We start from the raw sequence: 14,812 nt of genomic DNA, 5'->3' as shown, positions 1-14,812 counted from the left end.
TAACTACAGAAATTTCCAGTGCAGTCACTTTTGGAGCTTTCTTATGAACTACTTCCTTGTCTTTCAGGTAACTATGAGGTGTCCATAAAGTTCAACGATGAGCATATTCCAGAAAGCCCCTACCTAGTTCCTGTCATCGAACCTTCAGATGATGCTCGTAGACTCACTGTTACTAGCCTTCAGGTGAGACATAAGGAAGCATCTTCATAATTTACCACATGCTGACTGATTTTTGTCCTTGTTCTCAGAGGCTGTAATAATTCTGTCTAAGTTTATTAGGTGATCAGTTTTAAATAGATTCATATGTCCACATCCAAATGAAACTTTTAGCAAGAAAAAACTTTAAGCAACTGAAAGCCCTTTGGCAATCAAGGGAGATATAACTAGTCTAGAGGAGATTCTTAAAGGTCAACCTCTAAACAACCCGTATTTAAAACACATTCGCCATGCTTCAGTTGCTAACACTAGAAGATTTGGGAATTCAAATAAGAAAGAGGGGGGAACAGTGGTCTTGTAAAACTTGGGATTGCTCCAACTAGCTGGCAGTTGCCTATAAGTTGAATGAACCTATAGCTTCTAAATGTAGCCTAGAGCTCCTTATCCCTGAAACCTCTCTTGTAATGTGAACAGTCACTGTGTTTACTCAAGTAGTGCTGAGTTGACTTGTAAGGGTGCACTTTTTTTAGCCACAGCTTTAAACCCAAACAAAACAGTGTACACTAATGTAATCAAGCATTTACTTCAGACTTGTTCTGGGAATCCATGTGGGCAAATAGATGAATACAAGGCAGTAATTCACTTATGTGCCAAAGTCCTAAAACCACAGACTTGAACCCTTTGAGTTCATAAACAGCAGCAAATGTGAGTGAATTCCAGCTTTCTACTCATTCTGGACTCCTCTGGTACACTTAACCACAAAAAATCATGAGTTGCTTCTTGTATTTTAATATAAGTAGCATTAAAAGTGTGGCTTAAACCTAAAAAGTCACTGGAAAGTGAAACTGCACCCAGTGTAAGTTAGTATGTTGTGCCTAGATCTTGCTGCATTTGAACCATTCAAGTGGCTCTTGCTAGAGTTCTTGTTCTAGGTTGCTGAGATCACTCTCTTCCTCATCTTTAACACAACCTGATTTAAACAGTTTCAATTTTTTCAGTTTAAAATTAAAGTTGACATTTAACATGGGAGAGTAATCCTTTTGAGAGCCTAAAAAAGGAGTTGCATGGACCTTAATTAGTCACTGTGGTATTGATGATTTTCTTGTGTTTCATTTAAAGACTTTTGACAGGATTGTTCTTAACTAATTTCTCTGCAGAGGGAGATAAAGCTGAATATTCTGTATGACCTGTCCAAAAACCTGCACCATCAGTTAAATTTTTTATAGGTGCATTTTAATCTAACTTAAATTCTACTCAGTTACATTTATTTCCCTCTTCAGGATATAGGTGCAAATGGGATCAGGTAAAGTATGTTCCTATTACAAAGCATTATAGTCAACATGGCTAAAGCATAACCAAATGTAACCATTCCTCTGATAAGGACCCTATCAATTGCATGAATAACTATGAAATACACTTGTTGGGACTGATTACTTGTTGAAGTCAAATGCAAAACATTGATCTCTTTATATAGCATAGCAACATCTGTTTTCATGTTAATCTTTAGTTTGTCATTTGTCCGTTGTGATGACACTAAATATAGCATGTTGCAGGAAATGTAAAATGCGTTTAGAGCCTCTGACAGCTGCATTGATAGACTTGTCTTCCTTCTGAATTAACGTTGGAATGAATCAGCAGACTGGAAGCAGAACTATAGCTAATATGTAACTAAAATCTCAAACCTCTGAAAACTGACTCCCCCTGCACTGACAGTGGGTGACCAATATTGAACATTATTGGTGATTGCATCATGACAGAGTAGGAGTATGAAACTATTGATGGAATGTCCAATTCCTAGCCATAAGTAAACAAGCCTTGTTGGGTAGCTGTAGAAAGCGTAATTGACTGACAAATCCACTGTTTAATGTCTACTGGACACAAGTCTGCCTTTTTTAAAACAGCAAACAATGAAGATAATGCAGAGAGCTTATGGTCAGGATAACTTAACTCTCAAATACTCAACAAATGCCTTTATTTCCTAGCACGGATTTTTTTGGTAACTAAACCTAGTGTCCTTGTAAATATTCTGTTAACAATGTCTGTCTGAAACCACTGGAAAAACTAAATTTGGCAATCTAAATATATTGCTTTCTTAGGAATCTGGATTAAAAGTTAACCAGCCAGCATCTTTTGCTATAAGGCTTAATGGAGCTAAGGGCAAGATTGATGCTAAAGTTCATAGCCCCTCTGGAGCTGTAGAAGAATGTCATGTTTCTGAACTGGAGCCTGGTAAGAACTTGTATGAATGAAAGCCTACTGTATTTCAAACACAGATTTCCATATCTTAGATATAAATAGTTGATAACTTCGTAAGTACAGTGGTTGAATATCATGTTCACACTAGCTGACTATTATCTTTGCACCACCAATATAGCTGGCAACTCAAATCATTCTGACTTACTCATAACAAACCAGAAAAGTGAGCAACTAGTGTGGAAACCTGCCTTTTGGAACTCTTCCAACTAGAATTGTCCAATCAGATTGTGCTGCATTTTCTTGCCTAGTCTCTCAAATCAACTCAGTGTAAACTTTTTCTAAATATTAGAGGGAAAATGTTTGATCACTTTAATACCTTACTTCAGGAGGCTAGAATTACTTCGTTACCTGTCTTGCTCAGTATAAATTCATGAGTTCCAAGTACTCCCTATTCACTGATAGTGCTGTTACTGAAACTTTTCATTCTGGGTGCTGCAAAGTACTTGTTCTGTAACAGTCAGTACAGAACCTGATTCTTCCAAAAGGTCAATACACTTTATTCAAAGCTACATTTTCAATTGGTGCTGGTTGGCTGACATGGATTTTTTAGATTGCTACAAAAATAGAAACCATAAATGTGTTTAAATTTTCTTGTGTAAAGAGTCAATTTCCCATTTCAATTACTGTTTTCCTTTTACAGACTTCAGTACAGCAGTTCATTTCAAAGTCTAAATGACTATGGGAAAGACTTGCTGTTGGATTTCAAAAGCAGTTAGCACATTTCTGCCATTAATGTTGGGTGTGCTGTTCGCCTCTGGCACAGTGTTTCTGATGCCTGGAAACAGAACTTAAGTGAAATTCAGACTCTGAAGTCAATGGGACTTTCCCACAAATGTCAGTGGGAGTTGCTCAAAGACTCAGCCTTTTTTCTTTGGGTTAATGTGTGAAGCCAAAAATGCTAAACACTACTGTATGGTCAAGTCACTCTCAAATGTGGAACCCCAAGTGACGTAGCAATCATCCCAGAGTTGCATATTCCCCTTTCTATTTTGAGAGTAGATTTGGTTTGGCTTGATCCATATACTGAATGGATAACAGGTTGTGCTTTAAGCTATAATAATGAGCCCAAGGACAGCAGAGCTTTCCTCTAAGTCTCTCAAATGTAGCTGGTGATCTTAACTGATGCATGAGGCAAATTGCTCTATTAGCAGATCTATCTAAAGCTATACTGGTTTTTCGGTACAGTTAAGATCACTCGTTACTAAACAAGATGGGAAAGGGAAGAGTTTGTCAAACTATTAACGGCACCATATTGACCAAAGTCCTACTTCAGATTGAAAGCAGGACAACTTGTGCAACCCAACTTGCCTATTCTGGGTCCTCAAATTTTACTGAATGTTAGGGAGTTTGAGTTTTTACATCTTCACTGGCAATATTACTGAAATATTTCACTGTGCTTGTCTTACAGATAAGTATGCTGTTCGTTTCATCCCACATGAAAATGGTATTCACTCCATTGATGTGAAGTTTAATGGAAGCCATGTGGTAGGAAGCCCATTTAAAGTCAGAGTTGGGGAACCAGGGCAGGCAGGCAATCCAGCACTTGTTACTGCATATGGACCTGGCCTAGAGAGTGGTATCACAGGTAACTTCCCTCTTAAAAGTCTGAAATCAGACTGAAAATACTGTTTAGCCCAATGGAAATTCCCCTCTCTAATGCTTCCAAAGAGCTGTTTTTCAGACTGATTTTATACAACTGTAAATGTTTACTTTCTCCTTGCCAAGGCAGCTAAACTAACAAGCATTTGTTCTTCCGCCTTTATTTTCTTGTACACATTCTTATTCTGCCTTGTTATAAAGCTTACTAGGGTTGTAAAACCAGCAGCTTGCAGGATTAAAGACTGCAAATTCTGGTGGCTGAAACAAAGATTTCACTTGTATTGGTGAAAAACTTGGCTAAGCAAATCGGTGTCAGTTAGCTCAACTCAACTTAGGTGGTCCCTTGGAGCTCAGGAAATACTTTGGCTTTATTCCCACATGGGAAGCTCTAACACATGAGATATGCAGAAGAAGATGGAGGTTTTTTTGAAATAAAGGCATTTTAAACTCCTTGTCCAAAGAGCTTTGGATCAGAATTGATAGTGCAGCTTGAAAATTATTCAAGCCCAGATCCACAAAGGGACTTTGGTGTCGCAATGCTTAGCATCAGGGGGACTAACTTTTAGGTGCCTAGAAGATCAAACACACACAGAATACTGCAGTCAAAGGCTGAGTGAGGTGCCTAATGAATGTGGGAGAGAAGTGCCTTGGAATGCAATCCAGAAAAGCCAGGACACGAGGCAGGGAGCTGCCTAAACTGACCAATGGGAGATGTTGACAGGGAGGGATGGAGCCAAGGGATGCACCCCTCCTTGAGAGAGGTCACTGTCTGCTTAGTGATCCACAAACAGGAACCAGTCTCTTGGAGTCAGGTGGTTTAGGTGCCTAAGTATCTTCTTGTGAGTGTTAGATGCCTGCCTTGCTCCACATAACCACTTTTAGCGCACTTGCTTGATATGAGAGATGGAGGTTTGATTTCCTCTGCCTAGCAGAAGGAGAAAGGTGGGAGACTCCTGTTCAAATCCTCTTGAGTGCTGTGACCACTGAGCTATAGGGTATTCTGAGCCTCACTGACTCTCCGTTAAAGCTGTTCTGCTGTGGATAAATGAGGGTTTGGAGCAGGGGCACTGGAGTCTCTGGGTCTCACTTTGCAGATGGGTGCCCTAACTACTGGACTAAGTTAGTTCCACTCTGGTTCAGTGACTTAATATTTATCCACAGTGGATAATCTTCAACAGATTGATAGAGCTCCACATCACAATATCACATACCCAGTGATTAGAGCACTTTGAGAGGTAGGAGACCCCTTTTCAATACTAGTTTCTCTCTGGCAAAGGGGGGGATGGAACCTGGGTCTCCCACATCCCAGGTGAGCAATGCAACCTCGTGGTTAGAAGTTAAGGTGGGAGGCACCTTTGAGGTGTGTTTTTAAAATGGATCCAATCATAGACATTCGTCCACATCTTGCCCAGTTTGTGAATTGCTCTGGGCCTTGGGGTGGGAAATAAGTGTTTTGGTGCTTAGAGGGACAGCACTGTGTGTGTACATACCCCCCCGCCCCGGGGGGGGCAGAACTTAAGTGCCGAGTGAGTTTAGGCACCTACAGTGTTCACCAGGAGTTCTGTGGATCGCAGTGGAGTTTATACCTGGGACTTACGCTCCTAAGTACCTTTGTGGATTGGGGTCTCTGCAAGCAAAGGTGCAGATCTTCTCTACATTTCCCAGCTTAAATTATATTGCTATATAACACTTGAAAGCTGACTAGATACTTGTTACTTCTTGTTAGCACTTAGCAATTTTAGAAGTTTAAGGGGGTCTTTAAATGGCAGCCAAAGCTTAAATTGAAAGAGAAATTGCATCTCTCAATTGTGTATTAGGAACTGTGTAGAGAAAGTTGGTTTAAAATCTTGCTTAAATATTGCTCTTGTTGGAAGTCTGGAATCTCCATTATTTCAGCTCTCCTGCCTGCAAATAGTCTGCCAGTTTCTTTAAACATTCAAACAAATATAACTTAATTTTACCCTTTGTAATCAAATACAAAGACATTCTTGTGCTCATATTATGGACAGTTTAAATTATGCCAAACACTGTAGCCAACTAAGACTTAAGCTTTCACATTTCGATGGGTAGTGATGTCACCCACAGCTAGCATGGTTTCCCTGCTTCGTTTCCTTTTCCCCTGCTGTGGACTCTTTGCAGTACTTCCATTCTCAAAAGGTGGAATGTCGATCCCTAGCAATCCCTGTGTAAAGCTGTTCCTGGCAGTGTAACCAGTGGGGTGCAGAAAAGCAGTGATGGATATAAAATATCCCCACCCTTTTTTACCTGAGGGAAACGAAAGTCCCCACTGACACATTTCCAGTTGAATCTTTTAAATCCATAAAACATGTTGCTCAGTAATTTTGCACTGAAAGACACCAGTATTAACTCCCATAAGGGACCACTGACCACATTCTGAAACTAAGAGTTCATGTTAACATGGGAACTGCTGGAGGCAACATGGCAGGACTCCTGAACAATAGACCAGTCTGAAGGACTCTAGGTTTTGGTAGCCAATAGCTAGGAACACTTGAAACCATCTTTCCCTCCTAATCCCTTAAATCTGCAGAAAAGGGCAGTTGCTTGTAAACAGACACTGGTGGAAGTCACTGCTATGGGAGGTCAAGTTGAACATTAACACACTCAGAGGGTATGTCTACACATGGATAAACCACAGCTGACCACGGTCAGCTAGCTCAGGCTTGGGCTCCAGCTCTGGGGGCTGAAAAATTGCTGTGTAGATGTTTGGGCTAAGGTTGGAACGCAAGCTCTGGGATCCTGCAAGAGTGGAGGGTCCCAGAGCTCAGGCTGCGTTCAGAGCCCAAACGCAGCCTGGGCCAGCCAGGGATGTGCCACAGGTCTCTTGTCCCTGTGTAGTCATACCCATAGCTGCATAAGCAGAGAAAGGGAATAGATTCCTATACTGCATGGTGTAAACTGATCACTTACAGAGGTAAGGAAAGAATGCTCTTCCAATAAACATTGAGTTGGAGTAAAAGAGAATCTCCTTCCCAAAGACCCTGAGTACTAGCTAATGCTAGAGAAGATGCCATATTATGTGGATTCCAGCCTGATACAGGATTGCACATCTATATTCCTCCATTCCCCATGGTAGCAGGAATTCTACTAAACAGTTCCTGCTTTCCACTGGTGAGAAAACAGGAATTAGCAACTTCTGTTCCATCTGATACCACATTTAAAGACTTAAACTAGACTAGGAATAATAAACCTTGGAAAGGGAATGTTAAATTAAGCTTAATTGTAGTGTTTGGTCATCTGTGCACAGCTGACCTGCTTCGAGATATCTGACAGTTGACTGAGACTGAAAGCCTTGCTTAAAGCTTTCTTTGTAATGTTGATAGCATTGTGCTGTTACTGCAACACAAATCAGTACTTACTGATTCTATAACTGAAACAAAGCTTTGTTTCTACTCCAGCAGAATGCTTGGAGTGCTACCCAAGGCAATCTGAATAACTGTTTTGCAAGAGCTGTAGCCAAAGATTTATCCTGGCCAAGTGTCGCTGGTGTGATCTATTGACAACTCTTAAGGGGGCCTTCAGTGATGAGTGGCTATAATCCTGCGGGGAGATGGGGATCTTACCTGGGTTTAGGATTGGAGAAGACCTGCATCAGTGTAGGCTGCAAAGGGGACTGAAAGGTTTATCTTAAGAGTTTAATTGCCTTTAAATTAGCCTCTCATGCATAAAAGATCCTCCCCAATTCCTGTTAAACTCCTGAAGGGCTTTTCTCCTGTTTCTGATGCCCAAGAAATGGGTAAAAGCATTTGATTAAGAATAGCCAATAATGGCTTCATATAGGTAAAACATGCATACTAGAGGCAAAATTCTGCTTTTATACAAGTGTAAAGCTGAAGTAACCCCACTGAAATCACTAGTTTCATTGGCATGAGGCCAGAATAAGTGAGCAGAACTGGGCCAAAGAGCTTGACCTACTGTATTTGTCTGTTTCAAAGCATCAACATTGCTTAGACTACTCATGGTCGTCTTGCTGTTCCATACACTGTAAAGGTGACCAAGCTTTTAAGTACCATATTCTTGCCTTACTTTACTAACTGCTTTGCACATTGATCTTGTGTAACAGTACATGCTGGTGATTGCATACATAGGTAAGCATTACTACTTTTCCTACACCCTTGGTTTTTATTCTTATGCTAAACCTCTTTCCAGGATTGCAATCGGAGTTTCACATAAACACAACCAAAGCTGGTCCAGGAACACTCTCCGTTACAATTGAAGGGCCCTCAAAGGTGAAAATGGACTGCCAGGAAACTCCTGAGGGTTATGATGTCATGTATACACCAATGGCTCCAGGGAACTATCTTATTGGAATTAAATATGGTGGACCTACCCATATAGTGGGCAGCCCTTTCAAGGCAAAAGTCACAGGTAAAAATACTAACCAGTGATGGCATAGACTAAAGACTACTAATTTAGTTCTCTGTAGCATATCTCTGTGCAATACCGCAAAGGGATTTATTGGTAGCAGTGTTGAAGACTATGAAGGGCAGAGCATTCCCCCCACCTCAGATCTTCTAGATAATGAGATCCTATTTCAGAACTAGTTGAGACAAGCACCACTGAGGTGCCTGCTATTGAAAGCTTGTCCGTGGCTGAACAAAAACTTCCCTAGAACATACTGAAAATCCAGCAGCTCCAGCACACTGTATTAGGGGCGAAACATAGCTCACTTTTCCCAGTGACAACTACAAAACTTGTCTCTTGCCGTGATATAAAAGGCAAATTTACTGGATGCAGTCTAGTCTTTGACTCTTCCTTAAAGAGGTTCCCTTCCTTTAAGGACAAGGACATGCGTATCGACAGATAATTGTATCTTCTGAACAGCTTTATTAAGAAAATACAGGAAAACTCAGTGGACTTCCACTGTCTGCGAATACTGTGCTCAAAGCATGGAATGGGGTTCAGTTTCTAAAACTGCCAGTGGCCTTGATGTGTTAAAGATCACAGGACACAATTTGTCTTCGCTGTCCCATCTGTAAAATGCCACCACACTCGTGCAAAGTCCTGGGCAGACTGTTTTCAGAGTTTTCTACAAAGTTGCACCCACTCTGTTCTGCCAACTCAAGTGTATAAAGTCTCACTGACCTTTAGCAACTCGAGCACAATTCTCCTTTCTCTCAGCCAGTTTGTTTCACTTCATGAAATCTGAAGTCCCTGTTGGCTTTCAAGCACTGCAGCTGTCTTGGTGTTGGCTTAAAAGCACTGGGGTTGCTGTTGCTTCCAGAAATAACGCATGTTCATTCAAATCCTCTATCCTAGTAGGAGCCAATCTGCAAATACATGATGAACAAATCCATCTTTAAATATTGCCCAACACTTAATCATGGTTCACATACTACTCTTAAACTGTTTGCAAGCATAACCAGCACCTGGTTTGTAAATCAAAATGTTCAAGAAATAGAAAAATCTTGATTACTTGCTCTGCGAAGTCTGCAGTGTGCCTATTACCATGCTAGATACAAACTGAATACTTTGTATTAGCCTCTGTACTGCTGAAGTGAAAATCCGGCTTGAGTGGAAGAGGGCTAGTACTGTTCTCTAACCTCTTTATGCCTATCACAGTCCTGGGAGCACGTTTCTTCCCGATGAGAAATCAGGTTCACCACAAATTTAGTGGGCAGTGAACAGAAGAGAACTGAATTACCAGAAGTCTGTTTTCTAGAGCATGGATGTGCCATGTTTGTATAGGGTCATTAAATCCTTGTTCCTGACAGAACCTCCAGGTGCTACTGCAGGGAAGTGATTAAGATCAAAATATTAGCCCAGCCTATTGACACAACTTTCTCTGACTTCCCAGAATTCCTTCTAAATGTACTGAGAACCCTGCCTATTGCAAATCTGCTTTCCTTTTCTAGGCCAGCGACTGGTTAGCCCAGGCAGCGCAAATGAAACGAGCTCAATCATGGTGGAATCGGTGACGCGGTCATCAACAGAAACTTGCTACAGTGCCATTCCCAAGTCTACATCTGATGCCAGCAGAGTGACCTCTAGAGGTGCAGGACTCTCAAAGGCTTTTGTGGGTCAAAAAAGCAGCTTTACTGTAGACTGCAGCAAAGCAGGTATGGGTTTAAGGATTTGATCTCAAAGCAATACATATCTGCAACTGTTTAATTTATGGCCTTAAGGGTCCAGTGGGAGACCAGGATGAAAAACTTAAGCTCTTGGATCCCAGGGAGGTAAACTGCCAGCTAACTGAATTCATCTCTAGAGTACAGGAATGTGACTGACTGCTTTTGAGCTGCCTATTGTTAGCCATTAATCAGAACTGAATGAGTGGCACTTGACTGACTGAATCAGTCATAAACTAGCATAATGACAGGAAGGGGAAAAATCAGTTGTGTTGAAATCATGCAGTGAAAGGAGAGGTTTGTCTTGCAACTGTTACCTTTGCTCTAATGAAAGACTCTGCATAGCACCATGCATGTGAGGCCAAATAAACTAGTGATTGAGTAGATAACAGACCCTGCCTGAACTCTGAGCCAGGGACTCTACAAAGTAAATCTAAGGGCAGGTCTTCACTTCCTGCTGGATTGGCAGGTAGTGATTGATCTATTGGGGATAGGTTTATTACGTCTTGTCTAGATGCAATAAATCGATCCCCGAATGCGCTCCCTGTCAATGGGGGAGCGGCAGTGGTTGACTCACTGCTGTCCTCACGGCCTGGTAAGTCGGCCTCAAATACACAACTTCAGCTACATGAATAGCATAGCTGAAGTCAGCGTATCTTAGGTCGACTCCTCCCGGCCCCCAGTGTGGAGCAGGGTTAACAGATGCAAGTGAAGTATTCAGGGTAATCAGCAGTCACTATTAATCTTTTAATGACACCCTGTAAATCCCAACAATTAATGAGCCAACTTTCATAGGTGTCAAAGGATTTTTTTATAGTGGAAAAGATAGCACAGCCTTACTCCAAACTCTTATAACCTACAAATATCTAAAAGCAAAAATTGTACACTTTTTTGCAGTACTTGGCCCTCTTTCTTGTGCTGTAAATTCTGGTTCTGGTTGCTCTGTCCTTATTTTCAATTTATGGTTAACATTGATAACCAAATTTAAAAAATGAATTCTGTAAAAGCATTGACCCCTTGAGGGTTAACTAACAAAGTTAAGCATGCCAGATGATGGCTACTGCCCAAAGAGTGTGTCAGCTTTGCAACCTTGAATTCAAGATTTGGATGGATGGAATTTTTTAAAAGCCAATTTATTTTACATGTTCTACTTTAAGAGGTATTTTTTAAAAATTTTTTGCAGCCCCTTGCTAAGTTGTAAACAGTTATGCAAGACCAAATAAATATTTTAAACTCGTTTGGCATAGCTAAGCCCCTTTGAACTTTTCCTAAAATGGCTTTACACTCTAGAAGTTTCTTTTGTAAACTGCAAGTTACAAGCAGATAACACATTTAAGTTGCTTTTTTACTATTTTGCCTTTTACAACTTTTACAGTCCTCCCTCAAGGTGGCACATTTTGTTAGTGTTAGCTGTCAAAAATAATCCTTGTGAAACTGCTGCTTTGATTTGGGTTCCGTTTGCCTTAAGGATAACTAGACATTGTCTTTTCCATTGCTGCCAAGGGGTTCTATTCTTTGAAAATTTCAGTGGCATTTAACGGACCTTCACTGCTTTGCCAAGCATTTTTCTCCAATACCTTGCTCTGGAGTTTCTTTTGCACCCAGTCCCACTTTCCCTCTAGTTCTCTGGGGAATTCACTGGGTCCACCCTTCTATTTGACCCACTTCTCCAGTGTGGTACAATCTTCCTCAGATTTAAGCCCTTACAAAGGCTTGTGATCCTTGACCTACAAGTGTAATAAGCTATACTGTTACCTGCTCCAGATGAATGGAATGAGTCAGGGCACCACTATGTTGGGGAGGCGCCCCGAAAACCCATTCGACTCCAGTCTTCTCCCTCAAGTTCCTTTTTATTTGGCACACATCAAAGCTGTGCTAGTTGATCAGATGGAAGCATAGGGGGTGGATATAGGGTGTACCACACATCCAAAATTACACCGCAAACTTGTACGTTGTTGCATTTACTATACATTGCATCATGTGTTTTGGGATTTCTTGATCCCTCTATAGGAAAGTCCCTGTATATCAGTCATTGTCCATGCATGACTTATTCTTTCTCTTACATAATATTCCAGGGTTACCTTGTCCTCTGTAAAATGGTTCCTTGGGTATTCCTCATTTTAGCTAGTACAGACATTGTTTCCAGCCTGCTGATCCATTTACCTCCCTAATCCTGTCTCCAAGACATAAGGCCCCACCCATGTCCACTTACTCATGTCAACCCAGGCCAATGATGGTAGCAACACCTTGTATGCAGGTCAGACACCATACCTGCAGATTAAATGTTAGCTTAATGAGGGGTACTTCCAAAGATGTAAATACAAAATCCTTCTAGGTTCTAAAATGGCTTAACCAAGCCTAGACTATTGCTAGATAAACAAATCACTAGAGTAATGGCCCAAAACACACAATAAGATGGTAAGCGCTTTGGGTTGGTAGACCATTTTTTGGGGTGGTACAGCAACAAAGACTTAAGTCCCCTGTTACCTAGTCATAACTATAAAAGCTAATGGTCTCTCATTTGTACCACAGGTTCAAATATGCTGTTAGTTGGTGTCCATGGACCCACAACACCATGCGAAGAAGTTTCTGTGAAACACTTGGGAAACCACCAATACAATGTAACTTATGTGGTCAAAGAGAAGGGTGACTATATTCTGGCAGTGAAGTGGGGCGAAACGCACATTCCTGGAAGTCCATTCCATGTCACTGTTCCTTAAGTTCTTCTACGATCTATAATCTTTGCATCTGCAATTCAGATTTTTAAAACTGTTTGCAGTTCTGTTGTGACTAGATACATGCAGCTCACATTTCAGTACATCCAAAAGTAAATTCTATAACTGTTTTTAGAAGTGTTCCAACTTTTTACCTAAATAGAATACTATGTAATGTAAATCTATTTAATATCCTTTTTAAAATTGTAACTTTACTGTCAGTGGGTAACTATCAACATTAATCGTGGATAACTAAGACACTAATTTCCTTTGTGGATGTTAAAGACTTAAGGTATTAATTGAAAACTGGAATTTGTCTTTTGTAATTGGGTATCTTAAACTACTGATTTGTTTTTTTGACTAGAGACTTTACATTAAGTTGTGGAATATGACTTGGGCTGTCCCCAATTCAGATTTTTTCTGTAAAGAAGTGAGGTAAAACTGGTACTAAATACGTGCCTTTGTATACTTGACCAATTTTAATACTTAACATTATGAAAAGCTATTCAAGTGGCATACCACTCAAGAGAATATTTTACAAAATGCTTTGCTAATTGTTTACACTTAAGAAAAGAGTGCTTAATTTTGCTATAGCAACCCTTAAGCTATCAGGAAGTAACTTTCAGTCTGCTTTCAGCCCTTCTGCATTTAATGCCTTGTAAAAATATATTAGCTTTTTTCCATGATGCTTGTAATGGTGGCTTTAATTAGCTTGGGCTTCTAGCGAAACTTACTATAAATTGCTAGTGTGTGATCAATCATTACTTTGGTCATAACTTCCCAAAAGTCTTTGCTTCTAAGCACAAACTCCAGTCAGTTGGTTTAAATCAAGTTATCCAAGCCAGGTGTGAATCCATACAGCTCAGAAGCCTCTCATAAAAGGAAAAGATCAAAAGGTTAGCTTCACGTTTGGGGTATTCACCTGCTCCAAACTTTAACTTTGAAAACTAGCTCTGCACAATAGCATGTCTAATAGTGCTCTGAATCCACAAGGTAACCATAGTAGGCACAAGCTACTTGATCACATCCTAATCCTTTTATGGGAACTGCAATCCAAAGACTTCAGTAAAGCACCTTCATCTCCTGAAATCGCTTTCATGCTGCAAAGTTTCTAAAATGCACAAGGGCTCATCCATCCTTCTTATGAGTAAGGAATGAACGTTTAGTTCTAACTTTCATGATTGTGACATTTTTTCCTCCATAACAAATACATTTCAAATGCTGAACTGAAGTTTACTGCCAACTGCTGTGTTTGAGCACAAGTTTTGGCTAAATAGCTTTAACTTTGTATGATTAGGAAGGATTTGTTGGAAATATGTTGATGCTTACCTCCTATCCCTAGTGAGAGGTTCCTACATACAGCTGTTCTGTAGGAGTTGTATGTCAATGCACTACTTTTTGAGCACAGTTTCTTGGGGAAATTGACTTTTTTTTACTGTGCTTTGTGCCTTAATGTGAAATGCTTACTACATTGTAAACTAGGACGTAAAAACAAATAAAACTGGAATAAAATGCAGGATTGTAAAATTGTATCTTAACTTATTAAAACAATGTTGGCTACATTAAAATGTGCATGTTAAAAACCACCTCAGATTGTCTTCTATTTGAAGAAACGGTAGTTTTAGCTTGGTTAATATAATATAATATAATATAATATAATATGCTTGTGTGGCTTCATGTCTAACTTCCAGCCACATGTACTGTTACTGTGTACATCTCCTGGCCCTAAAACTAGTCACCAACGATAATCCTTAAAACAGTCATGTTTGACCCTACTTTAGACTTGACAAGTGTTCTCATAATGAAACTATTTGGCTAGGTCTAAAACATTCCTGACTCTCTTGCTGCTAAAACGACTGGGCAGTATATGATATTAAATCTAGGCAAAACCATCATACTGCACTGAGACGCTTCACAGTTCACATGACTCAGAGTGAACTAGCAGCGCTATGTGGTCTGCCTTTTGATACAATTTTTAAGACACATAGTGACTTACAGATA

At 40.2% G+C, this 14,812-nt stretch overlaps 1 protein-coding gene across 5 annotated transcripts in view; it reads left to right on the top strand.

Moving 5' to 3' along the window:
• FLNB (filamin B) overlaps nucleotides 1–14,392 on the top strand; it is a 112,996-nt gene extending 98,604 nt beyond the window's left edge. For all 5 annotated transcript variants that reach the window (XM_073351443.2, XM_073351441.2, XM_073351442.2 and 2 more), the window contains 6 exons: nucleotides 68–183; nucleotides 2,253–2,385; nucleotides 3,821–3,997; nucleotides 8,179–8,397; nucleotides 9,885–10,088; nucleotides 12,630–14,392. In XM_073351443.2, coding sequence (XP_073207544.1) covers nucleotides 68–183; nucleotides 2,253–2,385; nucleotides 3,821–3,997; nucleotides 8,179–8,397; nucleotides 9,885–10,088; nucleotides 12,630–12,817 — 1,037 coding nt within the window. In that variant the 3' untranslated portion in view covers nucleotides 12,818–14,392. The remainder of the gene's footprint in view (nucleotides 1–67; nucleotides 184–2,252; nucleotides 2,386–3,820; nucleotides 3,998–8,178; nucleotides 8,398–9,884; nucleotides 10,089–12,629) is intronic.
• Nucleotides 14,393–14,812: the final 420 nt, after the last annotated feature.

This window comes from Lepidochelys kempii, chromosome 7 (assembly GCF_965140285.1).
Source record: "Lepidochelys kempii isolate rLepKem1 chromosome 7, rLepKem1.hap1, whole genome shotgun sequence".
Classification (NCBI taxonomy): domain Eukaryota; kingdom Metazoa; phylum Chordata; order Testudines; family Cheloniidae; genus Lepidochelys; species Lepidochelys kempii.
This window is presented reverse-complemented; position numbering and strand designations above follow the sequence as displayed.